Consider the following 26,223-nt stretch of genomic DNA (forward strand, 5'->3'; position numbering starts at 1 on the left):
TATCAGCAAGATTTAATAGTTTATTCATTTTCCCTGCAAATGTTATTAATTGTTTTGATTTTCTAACAATGAAAAGCATAATAAAGGTAAACTGATTATGTAAGGGGACATAATTTAACTTAATGCATACATGAGAAATAGACAAACAGTCAACTTAGAGATATATTCTAGTACATGTATTGTCAAATAGATTTTAGAATAATAGTAAATTGCCATCTAAAGAGTCTTGTTGTGTTGCCTCCATAATCTGGAAATGCTTAACGTAATGTGAGGCATGCTGTAAAATGTGGAATGGACTTTAATACTGTAAATTCAGAAATTATTGCGTGCATTTATTATTGCGATTTTTCAAAAATGGACAAGAATGTGAGTTTAATTATTGCGATTTCAGAAAAATCTACATACAGATCTATGTTTTAGTTATCAAAATGCGAGTTCTTATTATTGCGATACTCATCTAGTCGCATTATTCGCATTAATAAAAAACCTCGCAATAATTTCTCAATTTACAATATAATTTTTCATGATTTGGTGCTTAAACTGTTTCTTTCAGTCAGATTAACTATAAATAGAGTTGGCAATTCAATAATACCTCCTGAATCACCGTGTTTGACTTCTGTGTTGATTTGAAATATGGTATATTTGGGTTTTGTTCACTCCTTAAGTAAAAATGGTAAGATGAAAAAAAGTGAAAATCTGCCAGCTGGGGTAGGGGTGTAATCTTTGACTTTTTTTTGGTAAAAAATTAATGTTGACTAGTATTCTTTATTGTAATATGTTTCATAGTAAGAAGTCTATGCATCATAAGTGTCATGACTGATTTCAAGTTTGTAATGTTTTGGTTAAGGTAGCACGGTAGTATTTGCATTCCAGTATTTAGGTTGCTCTTTTGTGTACCCTACCTAAGTCAATGTATCTGAACAGTGTGATTGGACAAAAAATACAGTATCAACTGAACATACTTTCCCAAACTCAGGGATGAATCAGTTGTAGAAAAATATGAAATAATTTTACATACAGATGAAAATGAATTTTTGAGATTTTTTAAAAATTTTGTATTCACTGCACGATAAAAGACCTAAAAGCACTAGTGGCCTTAGATTTTTAAAAAGAGCAAAAAAAGTAAACGGTCATGATACACATTCAAATTCATTTCTGAATAGTAAAATGAAAGTACTTCAGTTAACTGTGAATAGAGAATTTTTTGCAGTGTTAGAAAGTGGTGAACATTCTAAAAAGGCTATCATTATCCCTTATGGGCCAGGAAATACTACCGTGCCACCTTAAGGGGGATATATATGTTTACACTAAATCAATAACGGATTTTTTTTTACCAATGCAATTTGTATGTTTATCAATTAAAAGTTGATTAAAGGCAACTATAATAAAAATAGCCCTTAAATTCCATCCCTGGGAGTGAAAATTGCTGATTCAGCAAATTTTGCCTGATCTGTGGGTAATAATGTAAAAATTTACCTATAAAGTAGAACTTCATTATTTTTAAGTAACTTGCAGTACTTTTTTAATCATAAATGCTCGCTTTAACTTTTCGCACTGTCTGACACATGTGCAACCACTGGAAATTGAGACGCGACATATTTTAGTTGCCTGTACGTCCTATTATTTTCACCGAAATAGATGATTTGTATATTTTTTTATTTTTTTCCACACAAGTACAGCTATACTAGTTTTCTTCAGGTTTAATTTATAGTTCTGTGGTAACATGACACCAGTATGAGCTTTTTTGAAACCATTAAGTAGTTAAGGGGTCCTTACTTATTCATTTAGCCCTCATATTTGGCTGAAATAGAGATAGCAATAGGGGTTTCTTTACACTGACAAGACATTTGTTTTGACAAAGAATGTAATTATGATTGTATATCAGCAAGATTTAATAGTTTATTCATTTTCCCCGCAAATGTTATTAATTGTTTTGATTTTCTTACAATGAAAAGCATAATAAAGGTAAACTGATTATGTAAGGGGACATAATTTAACTTAATGCATACATGAGAAATAGACAAACAGTCAACTTAGAGATATATTCTAGTACATGTATTGTCAAATAGATTTTAGAATAATAGTTAATTGCCATCTAAAGAGTCTTGTTGTGTTGCCTTCATAATCTGGAAATGCTTAAAGTAATGTGAGGCATGCTGTAAAATGTGGAATGGACTTTAATACTGTAAATTCAGAAATTATTGCGTGCATTTATTATTGCGATTTTTCAAAAATGGACAAGAATGCGAGTTTAATTATTGCGATTTCAGAAAAATCTACATACAGATCTATGTTTTAGTTATCAAAATGCGAGTGCTTATTATTGCGATACTCATCTAGTCGCATTATTCGCATTAATAAAAAACCTCGCAATAATTTCTCAATTTACAGTATAATTTTTCATGATTTGGTGCTTAAACTGTTTCTTTCAGTCAGATTAACTATAAATAGAGTTGGCAATTCAATAATACCTCCTGAATCACCGTGTTTGACTTCTGTGTTGATTTGAAACATGGTATATTTGGGTTTTGTTCACTCCTTAAGTAAAAATGGTAAGATGAAAAAAAGTGAAAATCTGCCAGCTGGGGTAGGGGTGTAATCTTTGACTTTTTTTTGGTAAAAAATTAATGTTGACTAGTATTCTTTATTGTAATATTATGTTTCATAGTAAGAAGTCTATGCATCATAAGTGTCATGACTGATTTCAAGTTTGTAATGTTTTGGTTAAGGTAGCACGGTAGTATTTGCATTCCAGTATTTAGGTTGCTCTTTTGTGTACCCTACCCAAGTCAATGTTTCTGAACAGTGTGATTGGACAAAAAATACAGTATCAACTGAACATACTTTCCCAAACTCAGGGATGAATCAGGTGTAGAAAAATATGAAATAATTTTACATACAGATGAAAATGAATTTTTGAGATTTTTTTAAAATTTTGTATTCACTGCACGATATAAGACCTAAAAGCACTAGTGGCCTTAGATTTTTAAAAATAGCAAAAAAAGTAAACAGTCATGATACACATTCAAATTCATTTCTGAATAGTAAAATGAAAGTACTTCAGTTAACTGTGAATAGAGAATTTTTTGCAGTGTTAGAAAGTGGTGAAAATTCTAAAAAGGCTATCATTATCCCTTATGGGCCAGGAAATACTACCGTGCCACCTTAAGGGGGATATATATGTTTACACTAAATCAATAAAGGATTTTTTTTTACCTATGCAATTTGTATGTTTATCAATTAAAAGTTGATTAAAGGCAACTGTAATAAAAATAGCCCTTAAATTCCATCCCTGGGATTCAGCAAATTTTGCCTGATCTGTGGGTAATAATGTAAAAATTTACCTATAAAGTAGAACTTCATTATTTTTAAGTAACTTGTAGTACTTTTTTAATCATAAATGCTCGCTTTAACTTTTCGCACTGTCTGACACATGTGCAACCACTGGAAATTGAGACGCGACATATTTTAGTTGCCTGTACGTCCTATTATTTTCACCGAAATAGATGATTTGCATAATTTTTTATTTTTTTCCACACAAGTACAGCTATACTAGTTTTCTTCAGGTTTAATTTATAGTTCTGTGGTAACATGACACCAGTATGAGCTTTTTTGAAACCATTAGGTAGTTAAGGGGTCCTTACTTATTCATTTAGCCCTCATATTTGGCTAAAATAGAGATAGCAATAGGGGTTTCTTTACACTGAGAAGACATTTTTTTTGACAAAGAATGTAATTATGATTGTATATCAGCAAGATTTAATAGTTTATTCATTTTCCCTGCAAATGTTATTAATTGTTTTGATTTTCTAACAATGAAAAGCATAATAAAGGTAAACTGATTATGTAAGGGGACATAATTTAACTTAATGCATACATGAGAAATAGACAAACAGTCAACTTAGAGATATATTCTAGTACATTTAAACCATTGTGGTGACGTCAGCCTATTCATTTACCGTGGATTCTTTTTCTAGAATCAACGCTTCCTAAATCTGCCGCTGAAATTGACTCACCAAATTATATTCAATTGTTTCCTTTGTGTGCCTAATTTCATTAAGTTTGAATTGGCCAATTTACTGATTTCTGTTCACTACTGGAATTAATTTAAAAACTTACCTTAATTTTTGTAATTTTTATATGCCTTCACTTGGAATCGAACCCTTCCTTGAAATCTGATATGTGTGACTGACATCAACACATCGACGAAACCTCTCGGCTACCAATGGGTTACACTATAGATGTCTATTTTATGTATTTAAATGAACATCTGATATACATAGGTTCATCGGACACACAGGGCTTGTACCTTTATATAGACAAAATAGGCAGTCGTATAGTATGAGTTGGTAGCCGCGAGGTCAGCATGGTTAAAATCAATGAGTTAAAGATAGGGATTTGTCGGTTTAGGTTCGAATCCCTGTATTCTCTCTGTTATTCCAATTATTAAGTTATCCTGTTTTTTTTTCTAAATTTGCATGTTATAGTGGATATTTTTGTAATAATAGCGAGTTTTACCGGGTTTTTTTTTATTATTATTGGCTATTTCACATGTTTGAAACAAAAATGATTACATTCTATTTGTCAATTTTTGTTTTATAAATATAGTATGATTTCATCTGTTTTACTACATAATTTTACAAAGGTTTGTTCGCAAATTACTATGCGAGAAAATCGTGATGTGCCTAGAGTGCTCGAAAAATTTCGATAACATACTTATTATATATACTTTATATATACTTTTTGGTCGGGTTGTTGTCTCTTTGACACGTTCCCCATTTCCATTTTCAGTTTTGTTAGAAATAATTTCGAATATGTCTTATTTTGTATAAACAGATGATATTCATATGCCTGTTAATATAAAGATCTTTAAAGGTAGAAGTGTTATATTTGTATTTTGTTAACCAATTAATTGTGATCTGAGATTTTTTATCAATGCATCGTTGGACACGATAACATGGTTATTTAAACTCACTTACAATACCTTCTAATTAAGAAAAGGCTTTAATTTTGAAAAGAAATTAACACAATAGTTTAAGTTATAGATACAATGGATAAGCGTAGATTCATGAAAAACAAACCATTCGCCCTCCGGGCTCATGGTTTCTTTTTCAAGAATCCACGCTTAGCCATTGTATCTATATAACGTATTGTCAAATAGATTTTAGAATAATAGTTAATTGCCATCTAAAGAGTCTTGTTGTGTTGCCTTCATAATCTGGAAATGCTTAAAGTAATGTGAAGCATGCTGTAAAATGTGGAATGGACTTTAATACTGTAAATTCAGAAATTATTGCGTGCATTTATTATTGCGATTTTTCAAAAATGGACAAGAATGCGAGTTTAATTATTGCGATTTCAGAAAAATCTACATACAGATCTATGTTTTAGTTATCAAAATGCGAGTGCTTATTATTGCGATACTCATCTAGTCGCATTATTCGCATTAATAAAAAACCTCGCAATAATTTCTCAATTTACAGTATAACTTTTCATGATTTGGTGCTTAAACTGTTTCTTTCAGTCAGATTAACTATAAATAGAGTTGGCAATTCAATAATACCTCCTGAATCACCGTGTTTGACTTCTGTGTTGATTTGAAACATGGTATATTTGGGTTTTATTCACTCCTTAAGTAAAAATGGTAAGATGAAAAAAAGTGAAAATCTGCCAGCTGGGATAGGGGTGTAATCTTTGACTTTTTTTTGGCAAAATATTAATGTTGACTAGTATTCTTTATTGTAATATGTTTCATAGTAAGAAGTCTATGCATCATAAGTGTCATGACTGATTTCAAGTTTGTAATGTTTTGGTTAAGGTAGCACGGTAGTATTTGCATTCCAGTATTTAGGTTGCTCTTTTGTGTACCCTACCTAAGTCAATGTATCTGAACAGTGTGATTGGACAAAAAATACAGTATCAACTGAACATACTTTCCCAAACTCAAGGATGAATCAGGAGTAGAAAAATATGAAATAATTTTACATACAGATGAAAATGAATTTTTGAGATTTTTTTTAAATTGTGTATTCACTGCACGATAAAAGACCTAAAAGCATTAGTGGCCTTAGATTTTTAAAAATAGCAAAAAAAGTAAACGGTCATGATACACATTCAAATTCATTTCTGAATAGTAAAATGAAAGTACTTCAGTTAACTGTGAATAGAGAATTTTTTGCAGTGTTAGAAAGTGGTGAAAATTCTAAAAAGGCTATCATTATCCCTTATGGGCCAGGAAATACTACCGTGCCACCTTAAGGGGGATATATATGATTACACTAAATCAATAAAGGATTTTTTTTTACCTATGAAATTTATATGTTTATCAATTAAAAGTTGATTAAAGGCAACTGTAATAAAAATAGCCCTTAAATTCCATCCCTGGGAGTGAAAATTGCTGATTCAGCAAATTTTGCCTGATCTGTGGGTAATAATGTAAAAATTTACCTATAAAGTAGAACTTCATTATTTTTAAGTAACTTGCAGTACTTTTTTAATCATAAATGCTCGCTTTAACTTTTCGCACTGTCTGACACATGTGCAACCACTGGAAATTGAGACGCGACATATTTTAGTTGCCTGTACGTCCTATTATTTTCACCGAAATAGATGATTTGCATAATTTTTTATTTTTTTCCACACAAGTACAGCTATACTAGTTTTCTTCAGGTTTAATTTATAGTTCTGTGGTAACATGACACCAGTATGAGCTTTTTTGAAACCATTAAGTAGTTAAGGGGTCCTTACTTATTCATTTAGTCCTCATATTTGGCTGAAATAGAGATAGCAATAGGGGTTTCTTTACACTGACAAGACATTTTTTTTGACAAAGAATGTAATTATGATTGTATATCAGCAAGATTTAATAGTTTATTCATTTTCCTTGCAAATGTTATTAATTGTTTTGATTTTCTAACAATGAAAAGCATAATAAAGGTAAACTGATTATGTAAGGGGACATAATTTAACTTAATGCATACATGAGAAATAGACAAACAGTCAACTTAGAGATATATTCTAGTACATGTATTGTCAAATAGATTTTAGAATAATAGTTAATTGCCATCTAAAGAGTCTTGTTGTGTTGCCTTCATAATCTGGAAATGCTTAAAGTAATGTGAGGCATGCTGTAAAATGTGGAATGGACTTTAATACTGTAAATTCAGAAATTATTGCGTGCATTTATTATTGCGATTTTTCAAAAATGGACAAGAATGCAATTTTAATTATTGCGATTTCAGAAAAATCTACATACAGATCTATGTTTTAGTTATCAAAATGCGATTTCTTATTATTGCGATACTCATCTAGTCGCATTATTCGCATTAATAAAAAACCTCGCAATAATTTCTCAATTTACAGTATAATTTTTCATGATTTGGTGCTTAAACTGTTTCTTTCAGTCAGATTAACTATAAATAGAGTTGGCAATTCAATAATACCTCCTGAATCACCATGTTTGACTTCTGTGTTGATTTGAAACATGGTATATTTGGGTTTTGTTCACTCCTTAAGTAAAAATGGTAAGATGAAAAAAAGTGAAAATCTGCCAGCTGGGGTAGGGGTGTAATCTTTGACTTTTTTTTTGGCAAAAAATTAATGTTGACTAGTATTCTTTATTGTAATATGTTTCATAGTAAGAAGTCTATGCATCATAAGTGTCATGACTGATTTCAAGTTTGTAATGTTTTGGTTAAGGTAGCACGGTAGTATTTGCATTCCAGTATTTAGGTTGCTCTTTTGTGTACCCTACCTAAGTCAATGTATCTGAACAGTGTGATTGGACAAAAAATACAGTATCAACTGAACATACTTTCCCAAACTCAGTGATGAATCAGGTGTAGAAAAATATGAAATAATTTTACATACAGATGAAAAGGACTTTTTGAGATTTTTTTTAAATTTTGTATTCACTGCACGATAAAAGACCTAAAAGCACTAGTGGCCTTAGATTTTTAAAAATAGCAAAAAAAGTAAACGGTCATGATACACATTCAAATTCATTTCTGAATAGTAAAATGAAAGTACTTCAGTTAACTGTGAATAGAGAATTTTTTGCAGTGTTAGAAAGTGGTGAAAATTCTAAAAAGGCTATCATTATCCCTTATGGGCCAGGAAATACTACCGTGCCACCATGAATTTGATAAGAAATCTGTGTTAATGCTCAAAACAAGTTAAAATGTGGCGATTTGATGTTGACTAAAACGCTCTTGCGATCGCTTTTTATCTTTTCAATGTTTACAACAAAAAAACGGCGCGGGAAATAGACACGATTACTTTTCCGGATGCGGGAAGCGGGAATATTAAAAAAATATTTGTTTTCTGTTTAGAAAAAAATATGTGCGGGCGGGTCCGTCGAACAAGGAATTAAATTGGTGTGGCCTGAGTTTATTTTTGTTTTATTCCCGTAAAGACCTGTTTTCGAAATTTTCAGATTTGTCAGAAAAATTTCAATTCAATCAACGAAATTACAACATCATTAGTCACCGTGTATCATCGGTACAGCGGATATGGGTACTAACCAAGCGGGCGTGATCGATTTTGACCTGACACGATAAGAAAATCTTTGTTTTGTTTACATAATATCAATATGTACCTCAATCTAAACATAATTATTGTTTTAAGAAATGATTTGGTCGTAGGTTGATGATTAGAGAAGTCTCATTATTTTCCCAAAACAAGAACGCTTACTAAAAACATATGCAAATACTTGTCAAAGAAGTTGGCGCTCGTCTCATCCAATATGATTCTATATTCATTGCAACTCTTTTTCTGATAGAAGGCCACTGGGTGTGCGTAATAAGTATAGCTGTTTCAATAATTGGCATTGAAATCTTTCATACATTTGTTATTTTTCGATATTTTATTCCGAAAAGAAGCGTTGTGTACGGTGTATAGCTGACCACATGAATCCTTCTGTATGGTGCATAGTTAAGTGAATGTACGGTATATAGCTTTTTCAGTTAAAAATCGATCACGCCCGCTTGGTTAGTACCTATATCCGCTGTACCGATGATACACGGTGTTAGTTTAAGCCTCTTTTTAACAAAGCAGACATCGTAATCTATATTTTGTTTATAAATTTTTAATTTTTCAAGATCTTACCCTGCCATACTTGGAAATCATAGAATAAAATATTTAAAAAGAAACAAAACATTTTCCAGTTCCTTTATTGAAAACGTCAAATGACTGAAACCGACAAACACGCCAATGTAACAAAATACTATTGTTCATCAACAAAACGTAGAGACAGATATAAATCAGCCATACAATTAGAGTAACCAAAGTTCCAAGTTCAAATTCTTTATTGTAAACTCTCATACACATAATGTGTCACAAGATGAATGTACATCACCTTTTGCAATTTTTATTTTTTAGTGTGATACAGATATCCCTTTAACATTTGATTGTTAATGAATAATATTCATTGAATTTTATAAACCAGGACGCTTTATAGTGTTCATGGAAGGCGTTAATATCATTAAAGGAAGCAACTAATATGACACGGACAATAAAACTCTGACGTCATAGAGAAAAAAAAAAATGGCTAAGAAAAAAATAAACAAACAACAGTATGCATTATCAAGAATTACAAAAAAAAAATATTCCTGCATTTTTGAACCAAGATCCTTAAAATTTCGGAGAGACCAATTCCAAACATATAATCCAAATGTGCATCAATAAAAAGATGAGGTGTTTTTTCAATGACTTATGTCATTGTCGCAAAATTTAAGAAGTGGGTTACCGTACCAGTTTTGTGTAATCAACTTCTATAGTTTTCTGTTAACTTTTATCATTGAGTTGATATGTCTGGAGACCCCCTGCCTCTGTCTCTCCCCTAACCATTATTTGACATTTTATATTTCCATATTCTTAAACGCTACTGCAAGAAATAATCTTTGAACACAGCCATCTTTTAAGACTCATGTCAATTTTTTCGTAAGAGGGGATGCGGTTGAGTTTTCAAATGCTATTGTACTTGTAATTTTCAAGTTCTCATTTGTTTTAAATTATTTTTGGTGTTTATCATTTAACAAATCGTGAATCTTAACTTTTCCTTCGCGTTGCCAAAAAAAACTGGAATCTTCATAAGTATCTGTATAAAAAGAAAAGACACGTAAGTGTGGAGATGTAAAAAATCCGATTGTCTTACTTTGATATGAACAGGTGCAAATAATTATTCCGTCCAGAAAACCCTTCTTCCCCCGAAAATCAATTGGTCGCCAATGAAACACTTAGATATTCGTAGTAACAGCCATACATTTTTTTTTATTATTGGATACAATTTTTCAAAATAATGTCCAGAACATTTGTTTAAAAACGATACACAAAGTTTGAATAATGTATGTGACAAATAACGAGGATGCAAGAAGTATACGCTTTCAGATTTGTTTGAAATAATGATAATGATAAAAATCTTATAGCATGAACGATTGTTTACTTTTAAAGGTTTTCTTCAGCTATGAATAAGGAAAAAATAGGTAAAAACGCCTGCTATTGAATTTTTTTCTAAACCAAATTGAATTCCAAACCTTTTTACGTATTATGTAAAATAATGTATAGGTCAATTATATAATGTTTCTATATAAGGAAAACTTTAATTTTTTTTACATGTATTCCTTGCTGTGATACGTAAAACTACAAATTCTAATTTCTAAAGAAAAGGAATTATTTTTGAAGAATCGAGGTGAAAATATTTCTGATGATACTGAATTTAACAATATTTTGTTTGCATGACAGATTCACATAACATGAAGACAATACGCAAATTGGTTTCTACGTTGGCGTAAAAATGAAGTTTTTAGTGTTGATAACTTTCCTTCACGCCGCCATTAGTGTAGATGAAATTTTAAATGGACAACAGTTATCAGACAGATTAAAAGAGATAAAGAAAGGAGTTGGAGTAGATCATATGCAGGTAGAATAATTGTACTTCCTAAACATGTATGTTTCTAAACAAGCTTTGCTCTGGGTTTTGTTTGAAAAAAAACCTATTTAGCCTGTAATTCAGTTGTTCCTGTCTTTCATATTTGTTTGTCGTAAATTGCATTTTTATCAACTAGGCCGTTTGTTTTGTCGTATAAATTGTATCACAATTTGCATGTCGAGGCCTTTTTAATAGCTTACTATACGATATGTTTGTATGAGTTTTTTTTTCCATTTTTTTATTGCATATATTAATTGCTTATATCCACGTCGACATTTGTACTCTGGCGGATTGTTTTCTCTATGGAAATCATACCACATCTCCTTATTTTTATATGCATGGCTGAATGTTATTAATAATCATAAAGTATTATCAATTATGCTGTATGATTGAACTTATACATGAAATCAAAAATACACATTTAGATCAGCTGAAAATCTACCCACGCATGAGAATGCGTACAAACACAATATAATAGGAATTATTATACTACTATTCATGTCTTTACGAACTTAAAAGAAAATCAGAACAAAAAATAAAAAACTTCGACATATAAAAAGTTAAATCACACAAATACTGAACTCCGAGGAAAATTCAAAAAGGAAAGTCCCCAATCAAATGGCAAAATCAAAAGTTCAAACACATCAAACGAATGGATAACAACTGTCATATTCCTGACTTGGTACAGGCATTTTCTTATGTAGAAAATGGAGGATTAAACCTGGTTTTAAAGCTAGTTAAACCTCTCACTTGTACGACAGTCGCATCAAATTCCATTATACTGACAACGATGTGTGAACAAAACAAACAGACACAATAGGTAAAAATGTCACAAATAGGGGTACAACAGCAACACAAACCCCACCAAAACTGGGGAAGATCTCAGGTGCTCCGGAAGGGTAAGCAGATCTTGCTCCACATGTGGCACCCGTCGTGTTGCTCATGTTATTACAAAGCCGGTAAATAGTCTGATTCGGTAGGTCACATTCGTGAAAAGGGAACGGGATTGTAGTTACGACATAAGGAACATATCCGATATCATCTGTGAAACGGATATTCCATAACGGTCAACCAACTCGTGATGGCGTCCGTAAAATTTACTGAGTGATGATTTCAACTGCACCATTTAGAACTCTTGGTTTAAAAATGAAAAGGTCATGATTGGGAAGCTGAAATCATCTCTTTTGTTGTAAATTTTTGTTTTCAACCGACCCTCATAGTCAATTTCTAGATATAAGTCCTAATCGAATGGCAAATTCAAAAACTCAAACACATCAAACGAATGGATAACAACTGTCATATTAAAATCAACTTTCATTCCATTATAAGTTTGCTAGTGTCAATACAGTTTCATAAGATCCTTTCATTGGTTATAATTATAGGAGACACAGATAGATTTAAAGTTTTAATTTCTTTTTCGTGAACGATTTGTGTAATCAAATCGTGAAAGGTGCATGCAAACTTGAATTGTTAGTTTAAAGGTTAATGTAAAACACAAAAAACTTGAGAACACAAAGCAAAATTAGAAAATAAATAGAGAAATATTTCGACCTTAAAGTCTTTGTCAATTTTGTTGTGAGGACTACAATCTATATACTGCATACTATTACTAATATTGGCATATTAAAAAGTTATATCCTGTACAGTTACTATAAAAACCTATAGAGCTACCTTAAATTACAAAAAAATAGATGAAATCATTATCAGTCGAAAGTATGCGTTTTTGCAGAAAAATGGATAGATTAACTACCATTTAATTGATTTTAATAATTATATAGTGATATTTCGTTTGTTTATTGCTTAATATTTTAATCAACGAAAATTTTTATTTTCTTAAAATCATGTATAATAAACGAAATCAAGAGATCATAATAGAGGGTATTATTATAATTTCATTCTACCCTTATGTCTCAATCTCGCTATTGTGTATTCCTAAAAGTATATTGTACTCAGAGTTTTTACACATGTTAACGCTGTTCACGAAAATAATCACATCAAATTCAAAATTTTGCAAAGAAGGAAGAATTAAAATTAAATAAATTATAGTGTGATTTTTTGAATGATTGCTCAAATTTTTCTAAAATCTAGCAAGAATGCATGCAGTTTTGAGTCATCTTTATGTATTGATAACTTTCAAGTGAAGTATTCGGAAATACGCCAAGATGATGATAATACCTTACAGTAAACATATGAATCAGATATTGTGTGTTTTAGTAAAAATTGGAGGACTTTTAAAAAGTGACCCTGTTTTGATATGAATTCATGGAAAATTGATCCTATACCCCTTTTATCATTCTTGTGGAAGGGAAGTGATATTTTTTTTAAATTTTAAATCAAAATAGATTTAAAAATAATCTTGATCATGTATTGTAGAAGTTGAAAAATATATGGTTGTCTGTTGAAAAACCAATTTCAATAATCAAAACAAACTTTGCACGGATGAGGACATGCGATGAGCTAACATATATCATACGGTAATTAGAGAAAGGTTCCGATTTAAGTATTCATTAGTAAAGTGGAGACTTAAGTATTTTTATGCGTACGACTTAAGAATTTCACTTAACTAAGGGAATTCTTAGTGAAATCTAAGTCTAAGGAACACTTAAGTTAAGATGTTTTATGCATACGGGCCAGTGTCGCAATTTAGTACATTCACTTAGTTCATTTTTCAGTTACTTAATAGTCATCCTGTAGGTTTATGTAGCTGCACCGTCAAGATTTTACTAAACTTAAAAATAATGTTTTACATGTTGTATAAATAGGCAAAAAAAAGGGGGGGGGGTATGGTCACGTAAAACTAGTTTTACTCCATAACGTTTTGTGCCAGTATCTTGTCAGGCTATTTAGACCAATGTTGCTCGTGTTTGTTTTTTTTTCGTTTTTTCTTTACTTTTTAGGGTAGTGTTTCGTGGTCTTTTGTACTGTAGAAATATTCGGGTATTTCTGGTACAAGTTACTTTTTTATGCATTTGATAACTTTAGTATTCCTCAAATCTGATACAGACTGCTATTATAATTTATAAGTAGGTTAATGTAAACAGCGCATGTGCAGATAACTTTGCAGTGGTGTAAGAGTAGATTGAAAATAGGGGGACACAAGTTTGAAAGTGACAAGCAAAAATTAAAAACAAGCCTCTTCAATAGTATAATAGTCTTGAAGTTAGTCATTTTCCATTTTAATTCTATATTTTCGATATTTTTGATTCCAAAAAAAAAGTTGGTTGGGAGTGGGATTGCCTTTTGCGGCCTAAAACCGTAGCTCCTACGAATCTTGATTCAAATCATTTTATTTCAAAGTTTATTCTAACACTTTATTACGCCATTTATTGTAGGAAGTATACAATAACATAACTTTTAACCCGAAGTCAGACGACGGCAATGTATTACTTCAAAAAGTAAGCATAATTATAATATATCGCTTTTAAAGCAACATTATTACTAGTACTCTTTTCGTTCGATGTCTGTATTCATCTATGATCTGTTCTTTATATAAATGTTTAAATAAAACACGCCAACCAACCCAATATTAAATATACAGGGTCTCCGTGTGTTTGCTTTTAACCAACGATATTCCAAGAAATGTAAAGGAGATAAGATAAATATATGATATTAGGTCAATGTCAGAAAAATATTGATTGTTTTGTATGAGGTTTAGAAACTGAGGAAGGGCGAGGTTTTCAACTGTTCGTGCAAAATTAAAAAAAGTTGATATTTTTTTTTACATTGACCTAAAATTGTGTTTCTACTGCAGCCAGAATTTGCCTTAATTATAGTTTTGAAAATGTTAAAACAAAAATAAACGTATTTTCCATTCCTATACGAACCTCGAATTATGAAGAAAAATGACTCGACGTGAAATCGACATTGCACGAAATATGACTTTAGGTCTTTGTTATAATATTTGGAAGATAAAGACAGCAGGAAGTGTTCGAGCTGCAGTACAAACACATTTATTGTTATGGTATCTGTTCAATTCACCTTGATCAGGGAAATATTTATGTTTTTTTCAGTACGGTTTCTGCAGCTCTCTATTATGTTATTTTCTATCATTTGTACCTACATGCACAATATAAGATGGTATAGATAGGGTCCTTCATTCTTTAACTTTTTTGCTCATTAATCTTTATCTTTAAAAATAATGGATTTTCTGTAATTACTTGATATTTGTATTCCGGACATTGTTTTTTTTCTCTCTGTAATCAGTATATTTTTACCCAGTTCTTTAACTTTTGCAGTTATTCTTTATTTTTTTAGCACCTCATTATTCTCTATTTTATCCCATTTTTCTCTATTTATTCTTTATTTGTTTTTGCTAATTATTCCCTATTCTGTAAACCCCATCCACACCCTCATATAATCTGCAAGTAAAATTGAAAATCATTTCAGTTTTAACAAAAATATATATACCATGTATATAATTGATTTACTATATTTAGATACGATCAAATATATCTTCGAGTTTGAGCGAACTGAAAAAAAGCTTGGACATTGTCGCTAAAAAGGTCCGTGAAGAGGAAGCTGCGTTCTCCAATACATCGTCTCTGCCTCAATGTTGTCGGAGCAGTGCTTCCTATCAATATGATCCAAAGTTCAGAAAGAAGGTATTTATTTACAATTTACTTTACGCAGATAATCAGTGACCTAAGATGGTGTATACACGGTCAGTAAACAGAGACGGATATAGGGGAACAGGAGGCTAGCTTACGGCCCCTATTTCAAAATCCTGGATCCGTATCTGGTAAAGAGAGGTGAATGATACCAAAGGGACATTTAAACTCACAAATCGAAAACAAACTGACAATGCCATGGCAAAAAAAAAGAAATACGACCAAAAGACACAAAACAGTACCCCAAACATTTACCACGTTAATATTGGTTAATGCTATATTGTGGGACAGCACACATAGCTTGAGTCCCAATAAATCCCCATATAGTTGATTGATTTTTGTTTGCTTAACATCCATTGGCAATATTTCATGCATGGCCAGAAAGAGATCAAATTAATAATAATTACGATAGGTATGTCCTGTAGTATGGGCTGGAAATTTGGGCTACCGTTAAAAAATAAGGGTATATTTGATAGGGACAGAAATTTGCCTTGCAACCATACGGAACCCTGAAAGTGTTGCTGCAGTAAATGTACAGAGCTGGCACTCTCTCTACACGAGGCACCAGATTTAACGTTCCCATGCAGTTCTGATCGAACGTTTACGTAGCTGCTTATTTAGACATCCCACATAATCAAAAGTTCGACGATTCAACTTTGGCAAGGGTTATACTGCCAGTCGGAAGAAGACCAACAGTGAGTGACCATATTTCTATTCAAAGCCATCCTTGGGATCTATATCTCCATATTAAAATTTACTAATGATCGTGTATATTCCATTAGGTCAATGTATGTGTATTCATTACATCCTACCGAAAATGATAAAAAATGCATTTTGGTTTTAATAAAACATGATTATCTCTTACTGACTATGAACATTTTACGTCTGTTGTGCCGTTTTTTATCGGGCAATGCCAGGGACAAGAACGCTTGTGAACATCGTATAATAAATATATTTGTTCAGCACGGAGCTTCGCACCACTGTTAAGTCTGAAATATTTAGAAGGAAGGATATATTTTTGGCAACAACAGTGCAATTGCAGTCGACTTGTTATTTTATATTATTCATTAAAAGGGTTCATTAAAACATATATTACGCGGAAAACTATAAAAAATGCATTAAAGGTGAAATTATATGAAGTGAAGATCCGGGTATCTTCAAATGAAATACAGGTACCATGTAACAAAGTTCAGTCGTTAATTTTAATCTGATATTAGATTTGGGTAAATATACTTAAGAAATGAGATTCGGCTATTAATCTTATTTTTAAATGTGATTTAAAGTAACAGGGGATCCCCCTTCACTGTTTTATTTTATTCAGATCAATGTTAAATGACAGGTTAATCGTTTTAACGAGATTTTTTTTTAATTTCTAAAGTAAAAACTTTATTTACTCAACTATGTTAATAAAACAAAACAATTGAGAGGTTGGCCTACATTCAAAGCTGTTTTTGGCGCAGACCTTTAACTATCATCGAAAAGAAATCATCTGAATTTTGTAAAATCATAATTGCCGAGTTAGTGCAAAGTTCAAACTGTAAATAATTTAAAATACTATAAGCATTCAATTTAAATATAACAGCTTAATGATAGCAAATACCTATTTTATTAGACATTTGCGGAAACTGTCATACACCTACGATTAGGATTACATTTACACTTACAGGTAGCATTTGAATCATGGGTCGTCTCAAAGTGGAAATATAAAACGTCGTTCCAAAACAAAGTCTAACTCTTATGCAGTTTTTCTATAGTTGAACAACGGGGTTTTAAAAAGAAATTATGTAGTAATGTGAATACATTAATTATTACGCATGGTATTTTCAAGGTTGGAAATGATGCAAATGCACGGTCGTGAATATTATAGAATGGTTAACACCATTTCATAAATTTTACACGATATGTATAAAAAAAATCGCAAATGTCGTTGGCTAGGTTGGAACATTTGGAAATTCGTTTCAGAAAAACTGTGTTTAGAAACGGCGAACAACTAAGAAGCACGTTTAAAATGAATAATGTTTATAATTTAAAAACAAAGGATATGAGGTATTCATGACACACACATCAGTACATGCACAACTATAAACACAAAAAGAAAATGAACAGCGCTTTTATTGCTGTTCTTCATCTCAAAGTCACAGTGAGGCCATCAGCAAGGAGCAAAAAATCTGTCACCTCACTGCAAGTTTAAGACGGCCCCTCGTGTAATGTTTATGCATAGACATAGAGTATGAGAGGGTCAGCGGGTACGTGTTAAAGAAACATTCATTCGTCATGGCATTGTACTTGACGTTCGGTATATTTTTATTATCTTTTAAATTTTCTGAATAAGGCAAACACTTTTGTCCATGTTTTTAATATAAAATCTCTGTTGAAATGTGAAATAGGTGTACTCAAATAGTTGGAATTCCAATATCTACCTTTTAAAGCAAGAACAATACCAATTCTAAACCTGAATTGCTTCATTGATTGAGGTTGGATTATTCTGATTCCGAAGCAAAAATTAGCATTCCCTTCTTTCAAGTCAAGAAAACCTAAACGAAAATAGTCCTTCTTGTAAAATGTCAAACTATCGCCAAACAAGAAGTGGCTGCACGGCAGATGTAGAAAATACTTACACCCTGCAACTCGTAATTATCAATTATAACGAACTATAAAATGAATCCCTTAAAGAAAGACAAGAAAACTTTCCGACCCAAATTTTTTTTAAGACATGAACGGACGGAAAGAGTCAGTCGGTTAATAAACCTGCTTTCGCCTTCAACGACGCAGGAAAAATTACTACAAGATCCTGGGTTGTTTGTTTTTGTGCATTTTTTTTTATAGATATCTTGTGAATCGCTTTAGTATGGACGTTTTTTTCACCGTGTATATAATTCTCTCCCTGAACATGGGGGTTTGGTCTGCTAGAAACATGATGCGAAACTGGTACAATTTTCTTGAAATTGTACTATCATAGAGTACACTTATCAAACGGTGTTCATTTCAACACAAGTCTATCCTCAAAAGTATCCCTTAGATTAAAAGGGATAAAAAGATACAAAGGTTAATCAGGCGAGGAAAAGTTGTTAAAAAAAATAGCACACTATTAAAGTCGGTTAGGGAGCAGTTGCCGATACAAAAGTGTACAATCGTGAAAGCAAAAAATAAGCAAGAAAATAAGTGTAGAAAAATATACAGATTTATTACGCACTATAGAGCAAAGGTTGATCACGCCATCGGAGAATTAAAAAAAAAATACAAATTCATAGGGATTTTTTTGTGACATCCAGCGAAGCCGATTCGAATCTGTTCTGGCCATACACAGTAACACTGCATTAGTATGTCGCCGAAAAGACTTATTTACAATACAAAAAAGATCATTTGGTTTTACTATGTATCTCCATATTTTTTTTTTATTTTGAGATCACCCCTTGTTTTTTGTCAACTGTAATCGTAAGTCTAGGTGTAATCCTAGGTATAGAGCTAGTTTCCGCAAATGTCTATTAAGAAATGAATGCTTCTTAATTTGTTATTTTATTGGGGTGTAAAAGTGTCAACCAAAGCACAATTCTTCCGCACTTCATACTAAAAACTTGTGCACCATCAACACTTTCACACCCCAATAAAATTACAAAAAAGAAGCATTAATTTCTTATAATTACATTTTTATGCTATCAAGACCATGAAAAAAAGTTTTATAAAGTTTTTCTTTTATTTACCTGTGCGCTTTTTCGTAGAAGCACGTGTCATCACGAATGCAACATTTCATTTTGATATGAAGGTTAATTTTTGAATGACGCGCAATTGTAGTTAGCAATCAAACTAACAAATTCTCGTGAAACATACATGTAATTACAAAATACATAATGTTGTCACGAAAATTATTGAACACACGCAAACGCATTACTTGAACATAAACACTTGTCTATTGTTTTAAACTTACGTTCCTCTCTACAGGTCTGTCATTTTCTGTCTTATTGTCTTATTACAATACTCTAAATTACCATTCATTACAATTCATTTATATAAAAAAAAGGTTTAAAAAAGAACTTGAATCTAAACATACTTCGAATTCCCATAAAAACCTAATATGATAAAGTTGATTTTGATTTTACACAATTACATGTATATATTATTTTTAAAATATGTAAACATGACAAAGCGATATATATAACAAAAAGAAATGACTCATATAATAGGATATTCTGTTTATTTTAAAAAGAATCAGAATCAGATTCTTAGTCAAAACCAAAACCTTTAAAAATGTTGGAACTTGCCTCCTTATGAATCGGTCATGTGCAACTGGTCTCCCAGAAATCGCCTTTTGATGATAATTTTGTGGCTAAGAACTTAATTCTATTCGTGTTATTCAATTTTGTCTTTGTCGTTTGATGTTTTTCTATTCACTATGTCACATACAATTGACGGTATAGTATCGTTGTTGTGGGAGACATTTTCTCTATTGGATTGGTCGTCGCAAAACGAGTGGTTGTCCTTGCAAGGGTGATGGCCCGGACTGAGGCAGGAGACGGTACATCTCATGCAATTTATCGCCCGCAAAGGGAGCCACAGGAACAGTTTTATTCCGTAGACAGACATATAAATCCATTGGATGTTGGATGTGTACTGATTGATAATTAAATCTTAGATGCATGCTTTTTTTGTGAGTTGTTATTGGCTTTGAACCAGCTGTCAAAAACTGCGATTACTTTCAAATTTGTACTTAGTGTCTTTTTGTTGTTGGGATGTACAGGTACCCTCCCACGTCCACTCTGTGATTTTGTTAAATGTATTTTTATTTGTATCCATCTGTTGAGTTAAGTCTTTTTCAACTGATTTTTATAGTCTGTTCTTATGTTGTACTGTTACATCACTGTCCCAGGTTAGGGGAGGGTTGCGCGCGCTAACAGGTTTAACCCACCCCATTCTATATGTGCCTGTCCCAAGTCAGGAGCCTGTAATTCAGTGGTTGTCGTTTGTTGCCGTGCTACATATTTGTTTTTCTTTCATTATTTTGTACATAAATTAAGCCGTTATATATAGTTTTCTCGTTTGAATTGTTTTACATTTGTCATTTCGGGATCTTTTATAGCTGATTATGCGGTATGGGCTTTGCTCATTGTTGAAGGCCATACGGTGGCCTATAGTTGTTAATTTCTTTGTCCTTTGGTCTCTTGTGGATAGTTGTCTCATTGGCAATCATACCACATCTTCTTTTATATATATATGGACTATATTCACACCCAGTATAAAAATAACGAGATGAGGTATGATTGCCAATGAGACAAATATCTACCAAAGTTAAAATAAAGTGAATGTAAGGAAATACAGGCAACCGTTCGGCCTGCAACAATGAGAAAAACCTATAGTCATCAATAAAAGGTCCCGACATGAAAAATATGAAACAATTCAATTGAGAAAACTAATTTATAACAAAACAATAAACGAAAAACAAATATGACATTCATGAACCAACGACAACCACTGAACTACAGGCTCCTGACTTGGGTCAGACACAAAAAGAATGTGGCGGGGTTATACATGTTTGTGAGCGCTGAAACCTCCCAAAACCTGGGACAGTGGTGTAACAACACAACATCAGAACAAACTAAAAAATCAGTTGAAAATGGCTTAACTCATCAGATCGATACCGAACAGATTTTGATTTACTACTAAAACCACATACGACATGTACGCTGCGGTTTCCTTGGCCACCAAAATGATGCACAACCAAAATAGGATACGGACTTCAACTTGATTTCATAGAGAACGTGTTTATATAAGTGGATAAAATATATGCTGACCGTTATCCAATACAAGTTAATGTCGATTATGCTATTCGCATACTTAAATGTTAAAAAAATCAATGTGTTTAATTTTGCACTGGTTTGGTAGAAAGAGGGCACAATAGAGATTTCCAATAAAATGACATACGTGCGTAACTCGACGTACGGACCTAATGGGACTGGTTATTGCCAACCATTGAATATGATTAAATACGTCGCTCATGTTTAAACAAAATATTCCAAAACTTTTAAAATGACACATTGGAATTTTCGTCCATATAAAATAATTTTATCATGACGTAAAATTATAGAAATCTCGCATTTTTATTTATCACGTGGTTTTCCAGATTCCCGCCGTTATTTTCAATGATATAAGATCACGTATACACACACGTATCCCATACCTATCATACGTACGATTTGAGTTATCTTTCATGGTTTTGATTATGACAATTATTTTTCAAAATACTTTACAGATGAACGCCCCATTATACTTTTTTTCTGTCATTTTATAGTTTATCTATCTTTTTATTATATTTGTTGCAATTTCAGAAATATTGAAACCAGAGTTTGTCATAATCTGTCTCTTTATAAAAGTTAAAAATTGAGATAAAAGTATTGCTTCCATTTAATTTCTAAACAAAAGTATTTATCATTTATTATAAAATGTATTGATGAAAAAAATTCCCTATAGAATTAAGGTGTGTTCGATTAGGGATTGTTCTGTATTAATTTGTTTAACGTGAATGCTATCGGAGTCCAAATACAAAAGAAATTTCCAGGCATTTTTATTTTATATCCCTTGAAGTAAATTAATATATAGTATTTTATCAATTTAATTGATAAACAATTAAAAGAGGGTCACCGAATTCATTTTACTGAACAAATCATTAACGGAAATGAGTAAGGTAAGTAACATTGAACAACATAATATAATAAGATTTCGTTGCCTGATGCGGATCCAGGATTTTGAAAGGGGGGATATAGGCAACGTTAGAAGTGGAACAAAAAATAGGAGTATTAATAGGATGTAGGGCCATATATATAAGTGTTCGTTGCATATATATTTTACATATGCATATTTAGGACGAGAAGATGAATATGAACCAGACTTTATCAATCTAATTAAAATATAGATCTCGGATTTCGTTATACTACGTTATACTACATACGAAGATCTAACAAGTACCCTACAAGGTTTCACTTTTGTGACCTTATATAACGTAATATTTGACCCCAGAAAGTATTTATATCGACCAATCAGAATGCTCCTTATAAACGCGACCTAGGAACATGTTGAAGATGGCGACGTAGAAATGGAAAAACAACATAGAAAATGCATTAACTGAAATTTTGCCTTAGTACAAAGTGAAAGAATTGAAATTTGAGAAGAGACAAATTTTGGAAATCAGAGATGGCATGGTCAGGCTTCCAACATGCTTCAAACGGGCTATGGAAATAGTTTACATACCAGATATCTGCTACCCGATAATCAAGTCTGCATTCAAAGGTAAATTCTCGAAAATAGAGTATTAAAGGTTGACATTTTTCTATCATTGGGCAACTTCTCGAGTGTTTATTAAAAAAAAATCTTTGTGGAGGATTCACAGTGTACTTTAAAAAAACATGACAATATCCCAGAAAATACATTGCAAGTCTTCATTCTCCTAATTCTCCTACCAAAAAATTATAATTTACAAAGTCAATGAAGATATGGGATCAGATAAATCTAAATTCATTGGTAATAGTATATAAATCATAATGTCATCTTATTAATGATATTCTACTGTGTACTTGCAAAGATATACATGTATACTTATGCCAGCACATGCAGAAGAAGTTTTAATATCAGCATACTTTTTTTACTTCTGTCACACACTGATACATGTTGATATCATGTGGTGCTCCAGATAATTGTTAGGGGAAATTTTCTGCCAAGAAAGAAATTAATTGTTCACTATTCTTGGACTCGGCTACAGTGGGTCAGAATGGCAATTAATGTTTCAGTGTTCATTAAATATTAGTTTAATGCTTTGTGAGAAAAATAACTTCATCCTGTTTATGTACATATAAAAAAGAAGATGTGGTATTATTGCCAATGAGACAACTCTCCACAAGAGACCAAATGACACAGAAATTAACAACTATAGGTCACCGTACAGCCTTCAACAATGAGCAAAGCCCATATCGCACAGTTAGCTATAAAAGGCCCCGAAATGACAATGTAAAACAATCAAATGAGAAAAACTAACGGCCTAATTTATGTACAAAAAAAACCGAACGAATAACAAGTATGTAACACATAAACAAACGACAACCACTGAATTACAGGCTCCTGACTTGGGACAGGCACATACATACATAATGTGGCAGGGTTAAACATGTTAGCGGGATCCCAACCCTCCCCCTAACCTGGGACAGTGGTGTAACAGTACAATATAAGAACGAACTATAAAAATCAGTTGAAAGAGGCAAAAAGTGTTACTTTAACCGTTCCAGAACAAATGTTATAATTGCTGAATTTTTCGTTTCCATTCTCTAACTTTAGTTTGCCTCAACCAAATGTTATGAAACTTATACACAATACTTATTACCAAAAAAACTCAGATCAAGCACAAATTTGGGTATCATCACTTTTACCGTTCTTCAGTTATGTCGTTTTATAACTTTATATGATCTGCAAGAGTGGGCATCATTATCCTATGGACACATTCCCCATTTATTGTAGTCTTTTATACTCAAATATTTAGCTTTAACTACATGATTGAGTAACTTTGCAGAGGCGGATTTAGAGGGGGGGCTCAGGCCCCCTTTTTTGGAAAAATTTAGTTGTTTATATAGGGAATCACTAAAGCATGGCTGTACAGGCCCCATTATGAAGAAAATGTCTGGGTCCGCCACTGCTTTGTTTTCATTTGTAACATTACTAGTATAAATAATTTTGAAGACTTGATTAAGTAATTATGCTCTTGACTGATAGAATACTCTATCTTTAAATTCAACATGTCTAATACATATACTTGATCAATATATAGAACAAGACAGACGAGGCTATCTCTATCATAGTACATACATGTATGTTAAATTGTTCAGAAAACAACCAACCATCAAACAAAATCAATAGGTATCTTATAAGATTAATGTCTGGAAATGATGCTGCTAAACAAAAAGTAAAAAATGTGAAATGAAATGAAATACAAGTTTAAAGATTTGTGTACAGATTCTGATAATAAATACATGTACGTATAAATTTGATTAGGGAATCCACACCTCAAGGACTAATCCCAAAAAGGATTACTCAAGGGCCAGTGTTTTTATTTCCCCAAAAAATGTTCAAAGATAAGAAGATGTGGATCCTAGAAATGGATTCACAGTGTCAATTTATAAATTTACTTTTAGATAACCTACATGTATATCTGTAAGTAACATTTATTTAATAAAACATTCTGTCATTAACCAGAGGAACATATCAATTAAAATGTGTTTGAATAAACACTAGTATTAAGTAACAGGGTATGTACATGTAGGTAGGGAAAACCTAAACAAACATGCATGTACATTTTTTCTTCATCTTTTAGTCTTGAAAAGCTAGTAATAATTATTAAAGAAAAAAATTAAATGAGTTCCTCTGAAACGGATGTTAAATAATCTTAAATAAGCTTTATAATGGAGTCAGCATTGTTTTGAAATCAGAATATTCCATAAATATATTTAAATTGATATTTCACATGTTTCAGGAGCAGACATTCTTCCCTGGTCTATATAGCTTCATTGAAAGGAATCAGACACAGAAAGTTTGGGGAAATGAAATTGAGAGTCACTGTGAATGATTCACACACATGCTAGACATAAAGAAATGGCCAGACACAGGCTCAGCTATAGAATCTGTATCAACTGGAAGCAACAGCATTTTCATCAGAAAACTAAAAAGGATGTGAAAAACATGAAACATGCATTTGGAAATGTTCAGCCGCCAAACAAATAGATATGCCAGGAAATGCAAATTGTTTGCTAATATAAATGTCAATGATGTCTGTACAAAAGCAAAGATATAAAAGCCTTTTTCATTTATACATGTAACAGTCATATACAATACAGATTTAAGACCATCAGACAATCTTTAAATCTTTGGAAGCCACAGTACCTAGTCCAAGACATTCCATATTTTCAACTCGTTATGAAGACATATTTGACCAATCTGGTTTCGATTTATAGAAGTTTAAAAATAAGTTCTACATGTACATGACATGATGATCACCAGCAATGAAGGTGATATAGGATATAATATTCAAAGTAGAGAAGTATAAAGTGAATTTGAACCTCCCACCATAATAGCATTCTGCACATTTTGGATCACATATGGATCAAGCTGTTGTACTTGTGAACTAAAAGATTGTTGCTTGGTTGTTGTCAGGTACATTGTACATGTTGACAGTGCTATACGTCTATCAAATAAAATGCAGTTCAGAACAGTTATATTTTAGTAATAGATAGATTTCTTCTGTCTTTATTTGAACGGATAAACCAGATAATTAAAAAAAAAATTTCTGACAACTATGACTGTTCTGGAACTGAAGACTACCTTCACTTTTTGTATCTTCCTTGTTCATTTTCCTCCAGATAAATTACTGACTATCACCATGAGGCTTATAACATGTATAAGTAGGCTTAATTCCTCCAAGGTCTCCAGTTATGTCCTGTCTGTGACAAAAGTTTCAGAATACAAGACATGCAAGACATGAAATGCTAATCGGACAACAACATTTACTATTTATATGAAGTTTTATATTTCAGAGGGTAGAAATCATGGATTTGTCATACTTAAAATCATAATCATGATAATGTATAAGGAATCCTTATGTTTAGAAGTTTCTGTCAAGACATATGTCCATTGTCCTTATTCCATTTTCATTGTTCAGTG

The 26,223-nt window shown here is 31.9% G+C and overlaps 2 protein-coding genes across 3 annotated transcripts in view; both read left to right on the top strand.

Moving 5' to 3' along the window:
• The window catches only part of LOC127710509 (VWFA and cache domain-containing protein 1-like), a 165,492-nt gene that overhangs the window by 90,755 nt on the left and 48,514 nt on the right, over positions 1-26,223 (top strand). The gene's annotated exons all lie outside the window — the stretch shown is intronic.
• LOC127710510 (VWFA and cache domain-containing protein 1-like) overlaps positions 10,630-26,223 on the top strand; it is a 64,108-nt gene continuing 48,514 nt past the window's right edge. The window contains exons 1-3 of the mRNA XM_052216433.1: positions 10,630-10,918; positions 14,260-14,322; positions 15,364-15,528. Coding sequence (XP_052072393.1) covers positions 10,793-10,918; positions 14,260-14,322; positions 15,364-15,528 — 354 coding nt within the window. The 5' untranslated portion in view covers positions 10,630-10,792. The remainder of the gene's footprint in view (positions 10,919-14,259; positions 14,323-15,363; positions 15,529-26,223) is intronic.

Source organism: Mytilus californianus, unplaced genomic scaffold (genome assembly GCF_021869535.1).
Source record: "Mytilus californianus isolate M0D057914Y unplaced genomic scaffold, xbMytCali1.0.p SCAF_8, whole genome shotgun sequence".
Classification (NCBI taxonomy): Eukaryota; Metazoa; Mollusca; class Bivalvia; order Mytilida; family Mytilidae; genus Mytilus; species Mytilus californianus.